The sequence below is a fragment of the Microcaecilia unicolor genome, chromosome 1, assembly GCF_901765095.1.
Source record: "Microcaecilia unicolor chromosome 1, aMicUni1.1, whole genome shotgun sequence".
In the NCBI taxonomy this organism is placed as follows: Eukaryota; Metazoa; Chordata; class Amphibia; order Gymnophiona; family Siphonopidae; genus Microcaecilia; species Microcaecilia unicolor.
This window is the reverse complement of record NC_044031.1, coordinates 235273283-235295321: the sequence shown is the minus strand read 5'-3', so window position 1 is coordinate 235295321 and position 22039 is coordinate 235273283. Positions and strand designations below refer to the sequence as shown.

Here is a 22039-nt window from a genome sequence, read left to right as displayed (position 1 = left end):
GTGCTCCCCCCCCAAAATGGCTGCACAGCAATTGCTTCACTTGCCACACGGCCATTTCTTTAAAAAAAAAACAGCCTTTTACCTGCTGAGGTAAAAGGGGGCCCCTGCGCACGTCAAAAACACACACTGACACCAGCACAGGCCCCCTTTTGCTGCAGCTTAACAAAAGGGCCCCTTTGTTTGTTTTGGTTATTCTTCATTTTCATTTTGGGAGCAATGACATAGTGTGTCCTCTTTGTAAATAGTGTGTACTATTATTGGCAAATGAAAAAAAAACACAAAATGAGATTTGTTTTCTGCTTATTTTGGTTTGTTAATTACATGTAATGACATAGAATTTATCCCTGTCATTTCCTATGTTGTTACAAATGACAGTCCATCCCTAAATTCTGGCCTGGCTCTGACGGGCTCATTGGTCTGTAGTTTTCTGGATGACCCTGGAACTTGTGTTAGATTGCCCACTTTCCAATCTTCAGGTACTGTGTATGATCCAGATTACTAATAGATATATAATTTTATTTTACAGCTTTTTCATTACTCTGGGGTGTATACCATCCGGTCCAAATCATTTACTACTCTTTAGGTTGTTGATTTGCCCTGTTACATCATCCAGTTTACTGAAATGTGTTTCAGTTCCTTCAAACCATTACCATTAAATACCATTTCTGGCCTAGTAGCTTCTTTAAATCTTCTTCAGTAAAGAGCGAAGCAAAAGATTCATTTAATTTTTCTGCTATGACCTTGTCTTGTAGCGCTCTCCCTCCCCCCCCCCCCCCCCAGTTTTACCCCATGATCATCTAATGATCCAACCAATTTTCTGACAGGTGTCTTGCTTCAAATGTACCTGAAAAACTACGTATTAGGAGTTTTTGCTTCTCATATTAATGCTTTGCATCTAACTAGCCAGTGCTTATGCTGTTTCACGTTTTCTTGATTTGGATCCTTTTTCCATTTTTTTAAAGATGTTCTTTTGGCAGTAATAGCCTCTTTCATCTCAACTTTAATATCCTTAAAATGCCAAAACTATGTGGCCTTTATTGATGGATTAAGACTACACGAAAAGTGGTTAAAAACAATGAGCCACTCAGGGTTTGTTGCTGTTTGGCTTAATAGCTTACTATCTAGACACAACTCCATTCTCCCCCTCCCCACCCCCCACCCCGTGGCTAGGTCTCAGCAGCTTTCTTAGCTGGCATCTTACTTCACTGGAGGCATCCTCTGCTCAGCCAGAGTTCTCTTGCAGGGATATTTCAATTTGTGCAACTAGGTAAGCCTCAGCTCTACCTATAGCTTATTTTAAATTGAATTAAATAATACTTTTGAAGCTTCTGATTTGGAATAGTGTTTATTGATGAAAAAAATCAGCTACGTACAGCACCCAGTTGAGGTATACTGTGAAATTTGTTTCAACCCCAGGAAAGTCAGCCAGCCCTGGTAAAATCCAGACAAATATTCTACAAGCTAGTTATACTTCTTTATTTTAATCCTAAACACATGCAAACAAGAAAACAATCCATTTTTTTTAGCAAAAGACTGAATGGTCAAATAATTGAATATAATAAAATGGATAAGCAGTTTTACCTTTACTCGTGATAGCTCAACTCTCAGCAGCCCACGCAGTTAGCATCTTATTCTAACAGACACTTTCCACACAAGTGAGTAGTTGTTTGACTGTAAACCCACTGCCTAATGAAATCCATATTCAGAGAATTAACTGTATAAATAGACAGATCAAAGCAAGGCCAGATTTATATTATTGTAATATATATTTGTATTGAAGTTTTCATATAGGTGAAACACAAACATGAATGAAAACAATATTATTATTCCTAAACAATAGCAATGAGATAATCAGTTGAGCCAAACTCAAATTGGTGAATGATAATTATTTGAAATGATAGCAAGAGTCCAGTAGGCTTTCCACTTCTGTTTATTTGATGTACCATGCATTTAGGTATTTTTCAAGCTATTTTCATATTTCTTGTAAAGCAGAGTCCATTTTTACCACGTGAGAATTGTTCTTCCAATGGTTTATGATTAATTTTAGAGCTATTGAAATTATAAAGTTAATTAGAGATATTGAAATTAGAAAGTCAAAGAGAGCTGTATCATCATCAAAAATTGCTGAGGTCAAAGCTACAGATTTGTAAATTATGGGGTCCTTTACCAAGCAGCGGTAAAAGGTGGCCTCATGGTGGCAGCAGCACATCCCGTGTGCTACTTAAAAATTTGGCTTGCAGCCATTTACTGCTGGAGCCCTTACTGCTTTACCACACACCTAATCCCCGCCCACCGGCGCTAGAAAATAAAAACTATTTTCTAGCATTGGAAATGGCGCGTGGCAGAACGGAACTATGGCTGGGCTCCTGGGAAAGCACAGCGATAAGACCGATTCACCACTCGCTGCCCCGGTGGGAGCCCTACCACCGGTTGGTAAAAGGCCTCTACATGTTTTATAGTGAACTGTTCTTTTAAATTAAAGATTCTTTGTAATTTGTCCCAGATATTTGAGGTTGTTGCATTTATAAATTTGGTGTAAAAGGGTATCTTATTTAGACATGACAGGACCAACATAGGTCAGTTTTTGAAGCACCACTTAATTTAGATTTCCTTGGAGTCCTAAAAGCTCAGTGTTGGAGAAAGCACAAGAAAAGGAAGCTCTGGGACTGAGACCAAAAAATATACCTTTCATCCTGAGAGAGTTAACCATTTGTATCAGATTCACATACTTTTTGAGTACCAGTACAAAAATTCTTTTTGCTTGATTGAAATATTTTGTAAAATATAGATGCAGGATGTGATAATAAATTAGACTTTTTTTAACCAAAGAATCAAGAAAACTTGTGTTATGAAATTGGGAGAGAAATCCTGTATTTACTCTTTGAAGGCATGCTGATACCAGCAAAAGAAATGCAAGACAGGTAGATTGTAATCCGATTGCAGTTGCGCAAAGGATTTAAGGGTTCCATCCAAAAAGTTGGCTTAAAACCCAAATATTACAGGATTTCCAGTTTGGCCAATTAATGGGTTTCTTATTTATCAACATGCCAGTATTGTTCCAGATTTCAATGTCATAGGATAAATTGTTTGACTTGGAAAGGATCTTGGTTAGTTGAATAAAGGAAGACCCAATGGCCACAATAATATCATTATTTGAGAGCTTCAGTGAAATTGTAGAATTAGCTAATATATGTAAGGGGAGCTGAATTGCCAATTAAAGATTCCAGTTTTAACCATGTAGGAATGTACTCTGAGTTTGGAAAAGAAAACCATTGGGAACCCTGACTTAAGATAAAGGCATTGCGATAATTTATAAAAACAGGGAAGTTAACACCTCCTAATTGGGTAATTTTAGTGGCCAAATCGGACCACCTAAATAGCAGTCATCGTTGTCTGCTATAAACGTAAACAACCTGTGCTGAATATTAACTTGGCCAGTTAAGCTGAATATCCGGGCTGAGCGCCAATCGCAGTACTTAGCCGCCCTGTCTCCTGCAGGATGAATATTGGCAGGTAAATGACCAAAGGATTTTTGTGAATAGTTTTTTTCATTAATTTTATGATACTGTAGCAGTCTTCTTTCATGTGCCTAAGTAAGTGGAGGAGTGGCCTAGTGGTTAGGGTGGTGGACTTTGGTCCTGAGGAACTGAGTTCAATTCCCACTTCAGGCATAGGCAACTCCTTGTGACTCTGGGCAAGTCACTTAACCTTCCATTGCCACATTGAGCCTGCCATGAGTGGGGCAAGCACAGGGTACAAATGTAACAGGTCTAGTGGCCTCTTTGGGGCAGGAAAGAACCCCATTCTTTCCTGCCCACCACCACTGCTTCTTCAAAATGGCTACTGAGACTTGAAGTTTTGGCAGCCATTTTGAAGAAGCGGCTGCAGTCAGCAGATCAGCGACAGTGGGCATGAAAAAGTGGGGTTCTTTTTTTTGTCCCAAAGAGGCCACTAGACCACCAGGGTATATTAAGATAAGTTCGGGGAGGGCAGCCTGAGACTGGGGGTGGGGGGGAGGTGGCTGAATGGATGGAGTCATCTGGGTGGGTGGGTGGGTGGGTGAGTGGAGGGAGGGGGGCTGTAAAAAAGATGGATGGAGTGTGGGTGCACAGAGGGGGAACTGGAAAAAAGATTAGTGAGGGGGACGTACATGGGAGGGAGGGAAAAGTTGGAAATACAGCACATGGATAGAAGGGGATGTAAAAGAGGGGAGAAAGGGGACATGCTGCTCATGGATGGGAGGGAAAGAGGGACATGCTGGTCATGAATGTTTGCTTTTTGGAAATGTACATCTTTTCTAATTTTGTATTTAGCAGTGTACAGAAGAAAATGCATTTCTGTTACTTTTACCAGAATTTTCACTGCTTATAAAATCTGGCTTTCTTGGAGGGTCAAAGTGACTGTGCAGCGGGATGCAGGATGGCGGGGCAGCATTTTATTTTTTTGTGTCTTCTTTTTTGTCTCTGGAAATATGGTAACCCTAGCCTAGGTGCTATTCTGAAAATACCCACTTAACTTGCATAGCACATGTTTTCAAGGGACATGCACAGGGATGGAGCACAGGCAGGACTCTCGCATATACTCAAGTATAAGCTGAGATTTTTGGGCCCAAACAAAAGCCCCAAAATTGGGATCTCAGCTTATAGTTGAGTCAGAAGAAATTTCTGTGCTTCTCCCCCCCACCCACCCACGATGACCGGCATTTCCTATCGCTTCCTTCTAATTGCTTCTGCTGCTGTTGACAAGAAAGTAAAAGCAAACTGAGCCAGTGTGGGGCCATGAGACTCCACTCATGCTCAAGACCTCCTGTTTCGCATCCTTTCAGAGAGGGCGAGATCTGGGAGGTCTTGAGCATGTGCAGATGCTCAAGGCTCCACACCAGCTCAGCTTGCTTTAATTTCTGTGTCAGTGCCGGCAGCAGCAGCAGGCCAAGAGCGAGTGGTAAGAAATGCAAGTCAGTGTGGGGGAGAGGGGCGGGAAGCACTGGTCATGCGGGGTGGCGGACATGGTAGGGAGAGGGGCAAAAATGCCACAGGGATCTTTTAGTCTGCTACACTTGTTAACATATTGCAGCCTCTTTGTAATGTCGCTATTAATTTAGGCTTGCCTTTATGAATGCATCAGATAATACAATGGTTTTATTTTCCTGCAGTAAAGCTATTATTGCCACATTACAAGTACTGATATGTTACAAAGGTTGCTGACAATTGTAAAATTGTGAAGTTAGGAGAGGGAGAGAAGTGGCAGTCACTGACAGATGTGGGGGGGGGGGGGGGGGGGGGGGTAGGAAAAATGCTGCACACCAAGGGGAAAGGGAGAAATGTAGGACACTAAAGGGGAGAAAGATTATATTTAAAATATACCCCCCCCCCCCCAGCTTATACTCAAGTTAACAGTTCCCCCCTCCTTTTTCAGGGGAAAACTATTAATTTGGCTTATACGCGGATAGGCTTATATTCAAGTATATATGGTAATTTGTAGAATACTGTTAGTTATTCATGTTCCTGCTGCATTTAGGTGCCCCCAGTTATGCCAGCTCTTTGGCTGGTATAACTGCAGACACCTAAATGTTAGGCATGCTGATACTGGGTTACACTAGCATTCTGTAATGTAACCTAGACATGTAGGTTCTGTCATAAGATAGAGTCCTACTGCATGTCCTTAGGATGCCTAAATGGAGGTTCCCAGTTGTAGAATTGCCTCCACAATATTTTCATTTCAGCATAGGTTTTTAATTGATGCAAATTTTCTGTGCAGCTGTATACCTTATCCGGGTGTCATCACCTTTCGAACTCCATCTTATTTCGCTATGTTGACCCAAAATTGTTGAACAGGCTTCCGCGTCACATTTGGAACCTACCAACTCTTTCTGCATTTAAGAAATCACTTAAATCCCACCTGTTTACTCAAGCCTTTGCTTCAGATTTTCTCTATGATGTTTTTGTGTGTTTTTTTCTTTCTTTCCGTTTTCTCCTCTCTCATTTTATTGTATTGTAAACTGCTTTGAAGCCTAGAACAGGCCATGTGGTGGTATATAAAGCAGAAATAAATAATGTAAGGATATCAGGAGTGAGTTAGCCATCTATTATGTACACATTTTCTTCCAGAGGCCCTTATGTACTACAGCAAAGTTGTTGAATGCTAGTCAAACTTTGGTATTCTATGGTGCATTTTGGGGGAAACAATGTACAGCTCCTGCAGGAATCGGCTGTTTACTGCTCTTCTAGCCCTTCCTCTCCAGGCAACATGCAGGGGACAAGAGAGAAGGGGCTGGAGGAAGAAGTGGAGCACTTGTTTTCTGTGACTCACACCATTGCCTCTTGTCCCCTGTCACTATGTAGAAGCATGTGGGGGTGATACAGGAGAGGAAGGTCTAGAGGTATAGCTCAGCCTGTAAGTTCTCCGTGATTCCAGGACTGGAACTTAACTGAGGGCAGAGTAGGAGAAGAAATAGGAGACAACCCAGAGCATAAGCCAATGAGATGTGAGCGATTTATGGGGGTTAGTAGAGACAGAGAAGAAGCAGAAAAGATGAAATAAAAGAGTATTGGGGTCAAGTCTGCGTCTGGTGGAAGGGGAGGATGTTGTGGTCATTCCTGAGGGGGAGTGTAAGAAAACGAGATAGAGAGACTGATTAGCTAAGGAAGAGGATGAAAACAAGAAAGTTGGAATGCATTTACTTTCATCTCTTTTCTATCCCCCACCCCCACCCCAACTAAAACAACCTCATCACAACTCAGAGCTTTCAAGGTATAATGGTAGCATTTTTTTTAGTGGTAATACTCCTATTTAAGGGAGATGTTGGTGAATGGTTTTTGTACAAGAAGAACTGCCATCCACTCCTAAAATCTACATTTGGGCTGATAGTCAAAGGATGGTTTATGTTCACCAGTGACTGATAAACATATAACTTCCCTATCTATAGATTTTCAGCGGAACTATTGATTGTTTGGGCTTTTATAAGGGAAGGTGGGGCTGGATTTGCTTTAGACTTTTTTAATTTGTAATTTTTCATGCTTTACAGTGAGGTTCTATGTTGCATTATTTCTCAAAAGCAACATGTCAAAACAAAAATAATCTTAAGTTAAAATAAATTGAAGAACTATTTCAAAATGGATCACATTAGTTATGCTAAATTATACAGTGTGAGTTTTGTTTCTTAAATTACAGGTGATGTTTTCATTTTGCTGTGAATGTGCTGTTCTGTAGGGAAGGAAGTAGTACTGTGTAATGTGACCTCAGATCAATATGCTGTAAGGTAGACAGAGCCAGTCCTGCTTCTGCCCCATTATATTTATAAATTTGTAATTCCACTCTTTGTCAGAAGAGCAGGATTACAAATTCATAGATTCAGTGGGATAGAGCTAGTCTTTTACGACATGCCTCTATCTGCTCACCTTATGTACATGTACAAGCAGTTGGAGCTGACAAGAGTTAACCCCGTCCACCTTATTTTGTTTTCCATTTTTTATTGCCCATTACCTGAAATAACTTCCGGCTATACCAGTAGTGAGTTGGCGAGCCGTATTGCTTTTATCATGATTACAGGGCAAATCCTAATGAATTATTCATTGCAACCTTCTCGTCTTATCTCTTTAAACATAACATTTCACTTTAACATACTGCGCTTTCACAATTGTGGAAAATAAACTTCTTGCATTTACTGTTTAGGAACAGACGATTCCAGCTCTATGGGAAAGAAAGATGATGGAATTCAATATCGCCCAGAGGTGAAAGGTACTAGTCTATTACTGTTTGTGGAATCAACGCTTTAAACTGAAATGTTCCTGCTCCTGCACTAGATTCTGTTTTGTTTCTGGTGCTTGATCAAGTAAAGATGCTGATGAATAGCGAATCCTCCTTCCTACATATCCAATGTGCATTAAATTATGATCATCTTTTGCTGGCTTGCAGCAATGTATAATCAATAATCTAAATCCAGACTCCTACATATAATCTCGCGTCAAATATATGTTTATATATCTGCTAGGGGAAAAGCCTCAATCCCGGCGTGTACTCCTTATGTTGTAAAACAACGGAAGGGAGCACCGCCCGATCATCACTGGCTAAAAAACCCCTGTTTTAAGTAACCCGCTTCTATTTTATATGTTTCAAAACAAATCAGATTGATGGTTACTTAGCTTCACTGCTGCAACTTTTCTTAGGCAGTAAACCGGAACACAGTGATTTGAACCCAATCCACGGCCCGACTCGGCCCAAGTTTCGCCTACTTCCTCAGGGTCCGTGGGTACTTCCCCACGGACCCTGAGGAAGTAGGCGAAACTTGGGCCGAGTCGGGCCGTGGATTGGGTTCAAATCACTGTGTTCCGGTTTACTGCCTAAGAAAAGTTGCAGCAGTGAAGCTAAGTAACCATCAATCTGATTTGTTTTGAAACATATAAAATAGAAGCGGGTTACTTAAAACAGGGGTTTTTTAGCCAGTGATGATCGGGCGGTGCTCCCTTCCGTTGTTTTACAACATAAGGAGTACACGCCGGGATTGAGGCTTTTCCCCTAGCAGATATATAAACATATATTTGACGCGAGATTATATGTAGGAGTCTGGATTTAGATTATTGATTATAATTTTTGACTGCCTATAGCTCCAGTAGTGATTTGCAGCAATGTATGCCACCATAAGTGTTTTTAATGATTGATGATGCTTATTAGGGATGCGCATTCATTAGCATGTATTTGTTTCATTAGCACCCCTTTAAGAATTTAGTATGCACAAAATCAATTTCACATGCATTAACGTATGAATTAGCACATGTACAATTGATTTGCATATGTTATAAGGTTCTAATACATGTTTTTAAAAGTTAGGTAAATTAATCTATCGGAATGTAGTTGTTTTTGCATTGAGCTGGTTTAGTTCTTAATAAAATATTTTTAAAAAATTAATCTGTAAAACAAACTAAAAAAAAATTGGACAAATTGGAAAAAAAATCCAAAAAGAAGGCAACAGTTTTTTCCCTATAATACTTATCCTTACTAAACTGAGCAGATGTTCTCTGTCTTTGCTAGTCAAACAAAACAGATGGAAGGCTCCAAGGCAAAATACCAGGATTGCCAAAGGCTAAATTTCTTTGTTAAATCCAAAAGGTGTGTGCATAATACAATCTTCAAAATGCAGTGTATAGTCTTTACTAGGCAGGTTTATATACAGTAAAATGTTACCACTGCTAATTTGGTAGGTGAACAAACTACTTCATTAGCCTTTGTTGACCTTCTCATCCAAACACTACGGCTCCTTACCAGCATAAAAATAGCAGATTGATGACTACTGGTTTACTCTTTGTGGACCACGGACTCGTCAGAGGAAAAGATACAGAAAAGTACAGAAATAAAGTCCATGCAGCAGTACCAGTTGATATAATCTAGGTAATAAAATATCCTCTTTAGAAGAGCAGTGCTAACTACATTTCTCAACATATCAATGCAACTGTTTTTTTGACCTGAGAGTGTTACAAGAAAAATACCCAAAAGAACACGTGTTTATGCTGAGGAATGTTTAAAGTCAGTTGAAGTGATAGATAACAGGATAGTGTAAATAGAATTCACTCTGTGGAAAGAAAAATGATTAGTGACATGACATGAATGCTTATATTCTACAAAACCTGGTCAGCGCTTATACGGATTACAAACCAGTGGCATAGCTACGTAGGGCCACAGGGGCCTGGGCCCACCCCCAAATTTCCTGTGGGCCCCTGAAGCGTTGTCCAGCGCCGGTCTCCGACGCTGCCACATTGCCTGCCCTGCTCTGTCTTCCCCTCACGTCACATCATTGGAAGAGGGGAAATGCAATACAAGAGGATCTCATAGTTCTGACAGTATTTCTGATGATATGAGAACACATGTAATAGGGAGCTAAACCATGGAGTATCTTAAATAACAGTGTACAAACCTTGAACTTAATCTTAGCATAAATAGGTAGCTAATGAGCTTTAATTAACGGAGGTGTTGCACTCTCATATTTGTCCACAGAATAAACCAACCTCAGGGCTGTGTTCTGCAATGTTTGCAACCTTCTCAATAGAAAAGCATTGCAACCCACATACAATAAATTGCAGTAATCTAGTTTCTTAAAGGTTAATGCTTACGTCAGAAGTTTAAATTGAAGAAATTCCAAGCAATTACGGAGCCAGCACAAGTTTTTACTACACATTACAGTTTTTGCAATGGAAATGCTGCCACTCTGAGAAGGATCTGCAGTTCTGCTGTTTAGAAGGCTTTGGCTAATAGGGGAAAGTGTGGTATAAGTCCCCATTAATGTTACCCGTGATGCAGCCTTTGGGCAAAAAGTGGCCACGTCGGGTTATTTGTTTTAATAAACTGACTGCTGTATGACCTCACCTGGGATCTGTTTCTGTTTTTTTTGGACTTTTTCTGAAGAGTGCACACTGTTTTCAGCATTCTTACAACAATGCACACTGTTTGCACATGTACACTTCTGCAAAAGTCTGCGGTCTTTCAGAAGGAGTGCGCAGTATTGAGAAATATAGGGCCAGATTCTATAAATGGCACTTTAAAACTCTGCGCAGAATAAATTTCCGCCTAGGAATATTCTGTAAGCAACACCTGTATTTAGGTGCGGTATATAGAATTCACTTAATTGATATCCCAGCGCTTAAAACTGTATGCATCCATTTACACCAAGGGAAACATAGCATAAATACCGGCGTTTAGATTTAGGCACAGAGGGCCATAGAAACATGACGGCAGATAAAGGCCATATGACCCATCCAGTCTGCCCATCCTCTGTAACCCCTAATTCTTCCTGTTCCTACACATTACAGTTTGTGCAATGGAAATGCTGCCACTCTGAGAAGGATCTGCAGTTCTGCTGTTTAGAAGTCTTTGGCTAATAACAGTGCATGTAAATTTTGGAATGCCCACAACACCCATTTACCTGCTCATAACCACACCCCTTTTTGGCTGCACGCATTAGAATTTAGGTGCTCTGCGTTACAGAATGTGCTTAGCGAGTTGTGCGTGTAAATTCTAATTATTGCTAATTAGTGCTCATTATTGCTCATTCAGACCTGTTATTAAGGCTGATTAGCTTGTTAAGCCAATTAAGTTATATGCGTTGTTATAGAATACACTTGGATTTCAGCGCAGAACACTAGGCGCAATATATAGAAGCTGGGAGATATTAGTGGACAACATTTCATGAAGAATATGTATTATTTATGTCATTGCCCCAAACAAAAAATACAAAACAAAAATTCTTATGAATGATTTGGGAAACTAAGCAAAATGAAAATTGTTGGGCTGTATACCTCTATTACAGGGAGTGCTTCTTGGATCGGTCCTGGGGCTGGTATAATTGTGAATGATACTGCAGAGGAGTTACAGGAAAAAGTTTGCTTTTTTGTGGCTGATTTAAGGATCTGCAACTGAATGGATACCCCTAATGAAGTAGACAGATGACTAAAGGAATCATTTTACAAAGTTGTGGTAGAAAGTGGCCTTAGTGTGCCCTTATGTGGGCCATTCCTGTGTGCTAAGGCCATTTTTACCACTGCCAGAAAATGGCCGATTTTCCAAATTAATGGCCACATTCTAATGTGGTCATTAGTGTGCAGCCATGACTAAAAATTAGCATGTGAGCTCAGCCACTGCGCTAATCAGTTAATGCACATCAAAATAGATGTGCTGACTGATTAGTGCAGAAATGCCCACTCTCTGCCCCCCCCCCCCCCCCGCTCTGAACTTACTATGGAGCACCTCAACTGGTCCTTCTGTAAGCCCTTTTAAGCTGCGGTAAACGCATGCTAATGCTTACCACAACTTAGAAAAAGGAGCCCTAAGTAATCTAAGAAAGCTTGAGAAATAACTGAATGCTTAGCAGTTAAGGTTCAATGCCAAAAAGTGTAGAGTCATGTACTTGGGGCACAGAAATCTTGCAGCAGCGCCATGTGATAGGTGGTGAAGAATTGATGAGCACAAATCTGAATAGAAATCTTTGGTTGATAATATCTGATGATTTCAAGGTAACAAATGGTGTGATAAGGAGGTGGCGCCTCATTAAAGCAAAAATGTAGTAATATCTCTGAACCGGTCATTAATGTGACCTTACCCACAGTACTGTATTCATCTCTGGAAGTTGTATGTCAGAAAGAATATAGATAGAGGCTCATCACTGTGCAAAGAAAGGTAACCAAAAGGGTGTGGTGTTGATGAAATGAAACTGAAAGACCTCAGTATCTATAACGTAGAAGAGATGAAAAATTGAGGAGGGGTGCAAACATTTAAATACCTGAGAAGTACTGATGTACAAGAAGCAGACCTTTATTTCAAAGGAGAAAAGTTGTAGAAGTAAGGGCCATGATATCGGTCTCAAAGAAGTTACACTCTGGAACAGTGATAGGAGGTATTTTTAAATGGAGAGGGTGTGGAATGCCTAACATTCTTCTCTGGAAGAGGCGATGGAGACAAAAACAGTAACACAATTTTACAACAAAAATCAACGGGATAAACATAGAGGCCCTTATATTCACAACGATATAAACAGCCAGGACAGGCTCCTGGCCGTTTACATGTCCTGTCTGGTGATAACCGGGTATTTTCATAAGTACATAAGTAATGCCATACTGGGAAAAGACCAAAGGCCCATCAAGCCCAGCACCCTGTCCCCGACAGCAGCTAATCCAGGTCAAGGGCACCTGGCAGCTTCCCAAACGTACAAACATTCTATACATGTTATTCCCGGAATTGTGGATTTTTCCCAAGTCCATTTAGTAGCGGTCTATGGACTTGTCCTTTAGGAAACCGTCCAAACCCTTTTCAAACTCTGCCAAGCTAACCGCCTTCACCACGTTCTCTGGCAACGAATTCCAGAGTTTAATTACGCGTTGGGTGAAGAAAGATTTTCTCCTATTTGTTTTAAATGTACTACACTGTAGTTTCATCGCATGCCCCCTAGTCCTACTATTTTTGGAAAGCGTGAACAAACGCTTCACATCCACCTGTTCCACTCATAAGTACATACATAAGTACATAAGCACTGCCACGCTGGGAAAAGACCAAAGGTCCATCAAGCCCAGCACTCTGTCTCCGACAGCGGCAAATCCAGGCCCCAAGAACCTGGCAAAAACCCAAAATTTAATAACGATCAATGGACTTTTCCTTCAGGAATCTGTCCAGACCCCCTTTAAACTCAGCAAGGCCAGCTGTCATCACTAACCGGCTATGTTTTTGCCAGCTCTGTATACCTGGAAATTGAATGCCAGAGCACAGATATGGCCTGGCATTGCCAGATATAATGACAGCGGCAGTCAGCAAAATACTGATTACCACCAGCTGAATATCGGGTCCAAAGGATTCTGGTGAGGAGAGAAAGATAATGAGGCACAGGGTAACCTACTCTGAGTGGCAGTTCAGCTCACAACAGCAGCAGTAAAACTGCTTTGTTTTTGGAGAAATGCACTTGGTAACCTGTGTCAGTTACAACCCCTAAACAACAGTAATATAACAGCATCAGATATCCCAGAAGACTGCTGTGGGTTTTAATCATGATGGTACATTGGTTAAAATGTAAACTTGAATGAGCATGAGGAGACTGGATCTTTTTCACCCCAGTAACCTTGGTCACCATGGGGATTATTGACGGACTTGGCCATGAGAAGGGACTCCTGAGTATTATCTTACGTATTGTGTGGTAAGAAAAGCTGAAGATTGCAAGATGTATAATGACCTATCAGGACAGAAGGAAAGGATAGTGATGTGAAAACAGTTGAGGGGACAGATTCTGTGTGTGTGTGGGGGGGGGGGGGGGGGTGAAAGAGTTGTTTTCTTGAAGGGGTATTATGTCCGCATCTACCTAATTGAACTTCCACTGAATATACTGAATAGACATTTTAGGTCTTTATCTACTACCATTTAGTATGTCACTTTGTGGTAGTCTATAATCTGAGGCCACTGTCTTTTATATTTGCTAAGCATTTTTTGTATCCTGAAACAAATAACTTTTTCATCAATTTTCCAACTGATTTGATGTAGCAAGCAGTGGGAGCACCAGAGAAATAATAGTCTTCTATACTTACACACAGGGAAGGAAAACTGAGTAAAAAATACTATACTACATGGATTTTCATGTAATGTCTGGGATATTCTGAGTTCCAGTAAAAAAAAAAAAAGTTACAGAAATTCCTGAGCAGGTGCACAGCAGTACAAACAGGTACCTTAGCTGCTAGTGAAAATGCTTCTGATAATTTAGAAAAGGACATTTTAGGTTTTTATCTGCTACCGTTTAGTACCCTGTTTCCCCGAAAGTAAGACATCTCCCGAAAATAAGACCTAGTAGAGGTTTTCCTGAATTGGTAGATATAAGGCCTCCCCCGAAAGTAAGACCTGGCAAATTTTTGTTTGAAAGCAGGGCCGCCGAGAGCCGGACAAGGCCGCCCCCGGGCCGCCCCCCCACCCAAGGTTGCCGGGCCCCCCCCCCTCCACCCACCCTCCGTCGCTCCTGGAACTAACCTTAAACGCCTCCTTTCACCTTCGCAGCAAGGTGAAAGGAGGGCGAGGGCGAGGGCGGGACACGGAAGGAAGGAGCGGCCTGCCCTGCTGATGCTTGCTGCGAAGGTGAAAGGAGGTGTTTAATGTTAGTTCCGGGAGCGAAGGAGGGCAGGCGGGCCAACCCCGATCCAACCCCGATGTTTCCCCGAAAAATAAGACAGCCCCTGAAAATAAAACCTAGCGCATTTTGGGGGGGCAAAAATTAATATAAGACAGTGTCTTATTTTCGGGGAAACACGGTATGTCACTGTGTGTTTGTCCATGGTCTGAGGCCACTTTCTTTTATATTTGCTAAGCATTTTTTTCTGTTCTGAAAGAAATAACTTTTCCATCAATTTTCCAACTGATAGTTGTGTGCAAAAGTTTAGACATCCCTGGTCAAATTCTATGTTTCTATAAATTCCTATGTGAGCAGAAGTTTACACAACCTCTACATAGTACAAAGGTCAATGTGACACCTATCTAAATTTTTATTGCAAAATTATAACGTATTTGCTGATTTTCATAGATTGAAATAATAAAATTGTTATATGCATCAATCAAACATAAATAACAGTCCAGTTCATTAACAGGCTTCAAAGTAGAAAGTGACACAGGGACAAAGTTTGTCCCCGTCCTCACGGGCTCTGTCCCCATTCCCGCCAGTACCCATGGGATCTGTCCCCGTTCCCACCCCATCCCTGCAGGATCTGTCCCTATCCCCATGGTTACTGTGGGTCCCCGTTCTCGTGTCATTCTCTATTGCGCACTAACTGTAGTGTGAGTGCTAGGATTCCCCCCCCACAGATTCCTATGTAAGCAGATGAATTAGTGTGCCAGAATATGCAAATGAGGCAGTGTGCAGCTTGAAGTGTGGGAAAGCATTTCTGCCTTCTTGCCATTAGTTTACATTGGCACCATGGCCAAAATTTCTCACTGCAGTCCCTCCCTTTCTGTAGAGGGCTGACATCACCAGTGCAACTCTGCATGTCCATAACAGAACAACTAGATTCAAGCATAGGGAATCAAGCCAACTACTAAATTCTGCAGCTTAAAGCGGGGCAGGATTTATCATATGCTCATTATCACCTACTATGCTGCTATTCAGTTTCCTGTACAGATTGTGCCAGCTTTGAATTATGATTATTTTTTATTCACTGGCCGTCTTGGCCATGTGCCTCAACTTCTCTTTTGGCTTAAAATCTGTAAATCATTCAACCCACCTGTGGTTTCAGTACTTTGGGGACAGATTACTTGCCTTTCCTTCTCAAAAGAAACCTAACAAACATACAAAATGAGCTAGTAAATTTCTTCTGGGATAATAACCATTGATTAAAACAATGGATTTTTTTAACTTCTCTATTGAAGATGCAGGTAAGGCTTTGAATTGTTTTGTAGGCTGGCTGCATTCCCACTGGAGGCTCTGCTGAAACTGCTTTCTGAGATGAGTCTCTAGGGACAAGTCACTTGTTAAAGTCCTGCAAGAAATTGGGGGGTGGGCAAGGAAAAGGACTGGGAGATCACAAACAAGATGTTAATAGTTTCTGAGGGGATTTCAGCATGTGCTTTAGCTGCAAAATGGAAAAGAAAACATGACATACAGAGAGAAGCAGAGCCAGTGGTTAATATTTGCATTTGGTTATATCTGGGCTGATACTCAGAGCGGGTTAGGAAAATGCATACTACCCTCATCTGATTACTCTCAAAAATTATACAGATAGGGTCAGGCCATTTAAATCTTTACACGGCCAGATATTGCTTATTTAATAATTTGCCAGGTTAGGGGGCAGAGCATGAGTGCTTCTAATTGTGGGATTCGATATCTAATGTGACCGTGATGGTATCTGTGAGGTCACCTTTAAATTCCTTAAGTAACTGTATCATATGTGATGAATCTCTGATATAGGATGGACAATTACCTAACCTTCTGAAAACACCTGAAAGTCCATCTATTCAGAATATTCCTTCCTGCTGACCTGACCCAGCCAAGCAGTTCACCGGTAAACACTACATGAACATGACAACAGATAGTACTGAACTAGACTCCCATCATGCAAGACAACTATAAAAACCCTTGTTCAACGTAAAGTGTAACCAATTTACCCTTAACATATGTAAGCCACATTGAACCTACCAGTAGGTGGGATTGAACCTACAAGTAGATGAGAACATGTAGGGTATAAATGCAGAAATAAATAAATAAATTAATTAAATAATGCTAATTTAAAAGTGTGTGTTGGGGGGGGAGGAAGAGGGGTATGATGTGAAAAAAAAGGTCATTTTCAGATGCCCCTCTGATGTCACCCCAAATATTTCTGTTTAGAGACATCACTTCTCTTTTACTTAAAGCATCCTTTATGAAGCCACATCTTTTTGGCACTGTTCCTGTCATTTTACTCTCTCTGTTTATTCACTGTCACCTTAATGCATCTCTCCTCATCATTGGTTCTTTTATCCGTGTGCTTATTTATTTTCTTCATTCACATTATTTCATCACTATAGACACTTTTCATTCTTTTTCTTTTTAGAGTACTCTCTTTGATGTCATGTCTCTTATCAGTTTCTGTCCCAAGTCCATTCACCAATCTACCACATTTCTTTGAAGGATTTGTTTACTGCCTTTTTGAAGGAATTCACTCAAAGCAGTATACAGCACGAATAAGTCAAACATGTGAATAAAGGAGAGCCAGTCAACATTGTGTATCTGGATTTTCAAAAGGCATTTGACAAAGTATCTCATGAGCAACTCCTTAGGAAAGTAGAAAGTCATAGGATAGGAGTTAATGTCCTATTGTAGATTAAAAACTGGTTAAAGGAGAGTAGTGTTAAATGGTCAGTACTCTCAATGGAGAAGAGTAGATAGTGGGGTTCCCCAGAGGTCTGTGCTGGGACTGCTGCTTTTTAACATATTTATAAATGATCTAGATGTAGGAATAACTAGTAAGGTAATTAAATTTGCTGGTGATACAAATTTGCTCAAAGTTGTTAAATCGCAAGAGGATTGTGAAAAATTGTAAGGCGCCCTTAAGAGACTGGGAGACAGGGCATCCTAAAGGCAGAAGACATTTAATGTGAGCAGGTGCAAAGTAATGCATGTGGGAAAGAGGAACACAAATTATAGCATTAGGAGTCACCACCCAGGAAAAGGATCTCAGTGTCACCATTGATGATACATTGAAACCTTCTGCTCTGTGTTCAGCGGCGGCTAAGAAAGCAAATAGAATGTTACAAATTATTAGGAAAGGAATGGAAAACAAAAATGAGAATGTTATAATACCTTTGTATTGCTCCATGGTGTGACCGCACCTTGAATACTGTGTGCGATTCTGGTCATTGCTGTCACGACCCCAGCCCACCTTCTGCTGTCGGTAGGTATCGGGGCAGGTCCCATGGCTTCCCCTTGGGCTCTGGGCTGCTCTCCCAGTACAGCAGGCTGCAGGTGCTGCTGCCTCCAATGCTCCGGGGCACCCTGTGGGTCAAGCAGGCTGCGGCCTTCCTGCTGCCTCTCATACCGGCTTTCCTGTGGTCTGCAATTTAAAGGACCAGTGGGAGGGAAACCATCTGGATGTCCGATAATGACATCACCAGCTGAGGTCTTTGTAAGGGATCTTGGGCCTCTGCTGTACTGCCTTAACAATGGATCTCCTAGTTTCCACTTGGTGTGAGTTGCTTCATTTGGTTCCTGACCCAGTCTGCTGTTCCAGTCTGTGTCTCCAGCTAGCCTGCCCTTGTTCCAGTCCTTGTCTCCAAACAGTCTGCCCTTGTTCCTGCTCCCTTCTTCAGATTGACTTCTCTACTTTGACCCTGGCTTATTTCCTCTCTTCCTCTGGAGTGCCACCTGCCTGACTCCAGCATTCCTCTTTCCTCACCATGCCTTGATCGTAGCGAGCCTTGATTTTCCAAAATGGCTCACTTTATTCCTTTACTTGGTCTACCATCAACACCTGCCTTAGCTCGCTGCTTCTTCAAAGGAGTCTTCCACCTCCATGGATTACCCAAACCCATTGTCTCAGACCGGGGAGTTCAGTTCACGTCAAGGTTATGACGGAGTTTACACAGGACCTTATGAATTAACTTGGATTTCTTGTCTGGCTATCACCCTCAAACCAACAGTCAGACTGAAAGAGTCAATCAGATCCTAAAGACCTTTCTATACAGCTATGTATCCTTCCAACAGAGTGACTGGTCTCAGCTATTACCCTGGGCAGAATTCAGCTACAGCAATCATGTGAACAAAGCCTCTGGCTCGTCTTCATTCCAAATTGTGTTTGGGCGGCACTCCAGGGTACCTTTGCCCATGTTTCAAACCGCTGCGGTACCTGTTGCTGAGGCCACAGCTATATCTCTCGCTAGCCAATGGCAGAGAACCTGAGAACTTCTGGTCCAGGCTGCTGAAAAATATAAGAGGCAGGCAGATAAGAAGAGAAGTCCTGCTGCACAATTGCAGCCTGGGAATCTGGTCTGGTTATCTATCCAGAACCTTCAACTCAAGCCCCCAACTACCAAGTTCACGTCTCGATTTATTGGACCATATCCAATTATTCTCCAATTTGGACCCATCTCATATCAGTTGTAGTTACCCCCCACTCTGCAGATCCATAACACATTCCACATATCCCTCCTCAAACCTCTTGTGCTGAAATGGAAATGAACTAAACCCCGTATTCCTTCTATGGTGGCTGCAGATCTGGACAACGAGTACAAGGTCCAAGACATCCTTGATTCAAGGAAAGTGCGAAGCAGACTTCAATACCTTGTTGCGTGGAAAGGCTACTGCTTTGAAGAGAATTCCTAGGAACCAGCAACTCATGCCCATGCTCCACTGGTCATCAGAAGGTTCTATCGTATGTTTCCTCATAAACCCAAACCTGAACTGAGGGAAGGAAGGTAATTGGGGAGAGGGTACTGTCATGGCCACAATCATGTCCCATGTTGCAGCTCACATTCTGCTGTTGGTGGGCATCGGGGCTGGGTCCCATAGCTTCCCCCAGGGTTCTGGGCTGCTCTCCCAGTGCAGCAGGCCACTGGCACTGCTGCCTCCAGTGCTCCAGGGTGCCTTGTAGGTCAAGTGGGCCACGCCTTTCCTGCCGCCTCTCATGCTGGCTTTCCTAGGCATGTCCACACACTGTGATCCGCAATTTAAAGGGCCAGCAGGAGGAAAACCATCTGGATGTCCGATGATGTATCGCCAGCTGGGGCCCTTATAAGGGATCTTGGGCCTCTGCTGCTCTGCCTTAGCAACGGGTATTCTAGCTTCAACTTGGTGTGAGTTTCCTCATTTGGTTACTAACCCTGTCTGCTGTTCTAGCCCGTTCTCTGGCCAGCCTGCCCTTGTTCCTGCTCCCTCCCTTGGATTGACTTCTTGGCTTTGACCCCTGCTTGTCTCCTGGACTGCCTCCTGCCCGGACTGCAGCTTGCCTGATCATTCCTTGATCACGGCCAGCCCTGGCATCTGGTTGTGCTTGGACTTTATTGGCCTTCTCCCCTGGCAGTGTTATTAAGACTTTCTTGGGCCCTTCAGTATCATTATTGGTATCCAGTCCAGCTTGCATGCTGTTGGCCTCCATTACAGCACTGGTGAACCTCAAGACTGGGCCAGCCTTGATCCTCGCCTGGGTGTGACTCACCAATAAAGGGGATGGGACAACTTTCCTTTTAGGAAAAGCTAAAGTGGCTAGGGCTCTTCAGCTTGGAGAAGAGATGGCTGAAGGGAGATTTGATAGAGGTCTATAAAATACTGAGTGGAATGGAATAGGTAGACATGAATTGCTTGTTTACCCTTTCCAAAAATACTAGGAGTAGGTAACATGCAATTAAGCTACTAAGTTGTAAATTTAAAACAAATCAAAGAAAATATGTCTTCACTCAATTTGTAATTAAATTCTGGAATTCATTGCCAGAGAATGTGGTAAAAGTCTTCACTCAATGTGTAATTAAGTTCTGGAATTCATTGTCAGAGAATGTGGTAAAAGCAGTTAGCTTTGCAAGATTTAAAAATGGTTTAGACAATTTCTAAAAGAAAAGTCCATATGCCGTTATTAAGATGGAGTTGGGAAAATCCACTGCTTATTTCTAGGTTAAGCAGCAGAAATCTGTTGTACTGTTCTGGGATCTTGCCATGTACTTGCTTACCTACTTATTTATTTCTGCTTTATATACCGCCATATGGCCTGTTTGAGGCTTCAAAGCACTTTACAATACAATAAAATAAAATGAGAGAGGAGAAGACGGAGAGAAGTAATTGTGACCTGGATTAGACGCTGTTGGAAACATGATACTAGGCTTGATGGATCTTCGGTCTATCCCAGTACAGCAGTGCTTATGTTCTTATGTGGAAATGCTTCATGGAAAGAGGGGTGAATTTCTGGAGCAGCCTCCTGGTGGAAGTGGTGGAGATGAAAACAATATCTGAATTCAAGAGAGCTTGGGACAAGTACATAGGATCTCTAAGGGAATGATAGAGAGAGTAGATGGCATGGATGGGCTGACTGCATAGGCCGTATGGTCTTTATCTGCCTACATTTTTCTATGTTAGTTAATAGAATCTTGGCACCAAGGTGCTGTTATAAAATTGGTTCTAAGCGCATGGCATTGGGGCACAAATATATAGAATTGCCTGAAAGTTTATAAAATACATGCGTACATTTATGCTTTATCTCAATCAGGCATAAATGTCAGTGATTTCAAGCTAGCTGCAATTTCTGCCAGTTTGTCTGTAATATTTTATAAAGACACGTGGAGGGGCATTTTCAAAAGGGATTTCCATGTTTTGATATGGACGTCCTCGCAAAACGTCTCGATCTAGGAGTGGGGAAACCCATATTTCGTTTCGAAAACACCGTCAGGGACGTCCAAATTCTTAAATTTCGTCATCCCTAGACTTGGTTGTTTCTGATTTTTGGCGATAATCAAAACCAAGGACGTCCATCTCAGAAACGACCAAATGCAAGCCATTTGGTCGTGGGAGGAGCCAGCATTTGTAGTGCACTGGTCCCCCTGACATGCCAGGACACCAACCAGCCACCCTAGGGGGCACCACAGTGGACTTCATAAATTGCTCCCAGGTACATAGCTCCCTTACTTTGTGCGCAGAGCCTCCCAAAACCCATTACCCCCAACTGTACACCACTACAATAGCCCTTATGGGTGAAGGGGGGCACCTAGATGTGGGTACAGTGGGTTTGTGGTGGGTTTTGGAGGGCTCGCTGTTTCCTCCACAAACGTAACAGGTAGGGGGTATGGGCCTGGGTCCACCTGCCTGAAGTGCACTGCACCCACTAGAACTGCTCCAGGGACCTGAGTATGACATCTGAGGCTGGCACAAAATATTTTTATGGGAGGGGATTAGTGACCACTGGGGGAGTAAGGGGAGGTCATCCCCGATTCTCTCCGGTGGTCATCTGGTCATTTCGGGACCCTCTTTTTGCCTTAGTTGTAAGAAAAACATGACCAGGTAAAGTTGTCCAAGTGTTGTTCAGGGACGTCCTTGTTTCTTTCGATTATGGGTCGAGGACGTCCAAGTGTTAGGCACGCCCAT

General features: G+C 42.1%; 1 protein-coding gene across 1 annotated transcript in view; it reads left to right on the top strand.

The window, feature by feature from the left end:
- TMEFF1 (transmembrane protein with EGF like and two follistatin like domains 1) overlaps positions 1-22039 on the top strand; it is a 451913-nt gene that overhangs the window by 387968 nt on the left and 41906 nt on the right. Inside the window, exon 7 of the mRNA XM_030204848.1 lies at positions 7672-7737. Coding sequence (XP_030060708.1) covers positions 7672-7737 — 66 coding nt within the window. The remainder of the gene's footprint in view (positions 1-7671; positions 7738-22039) is intronic.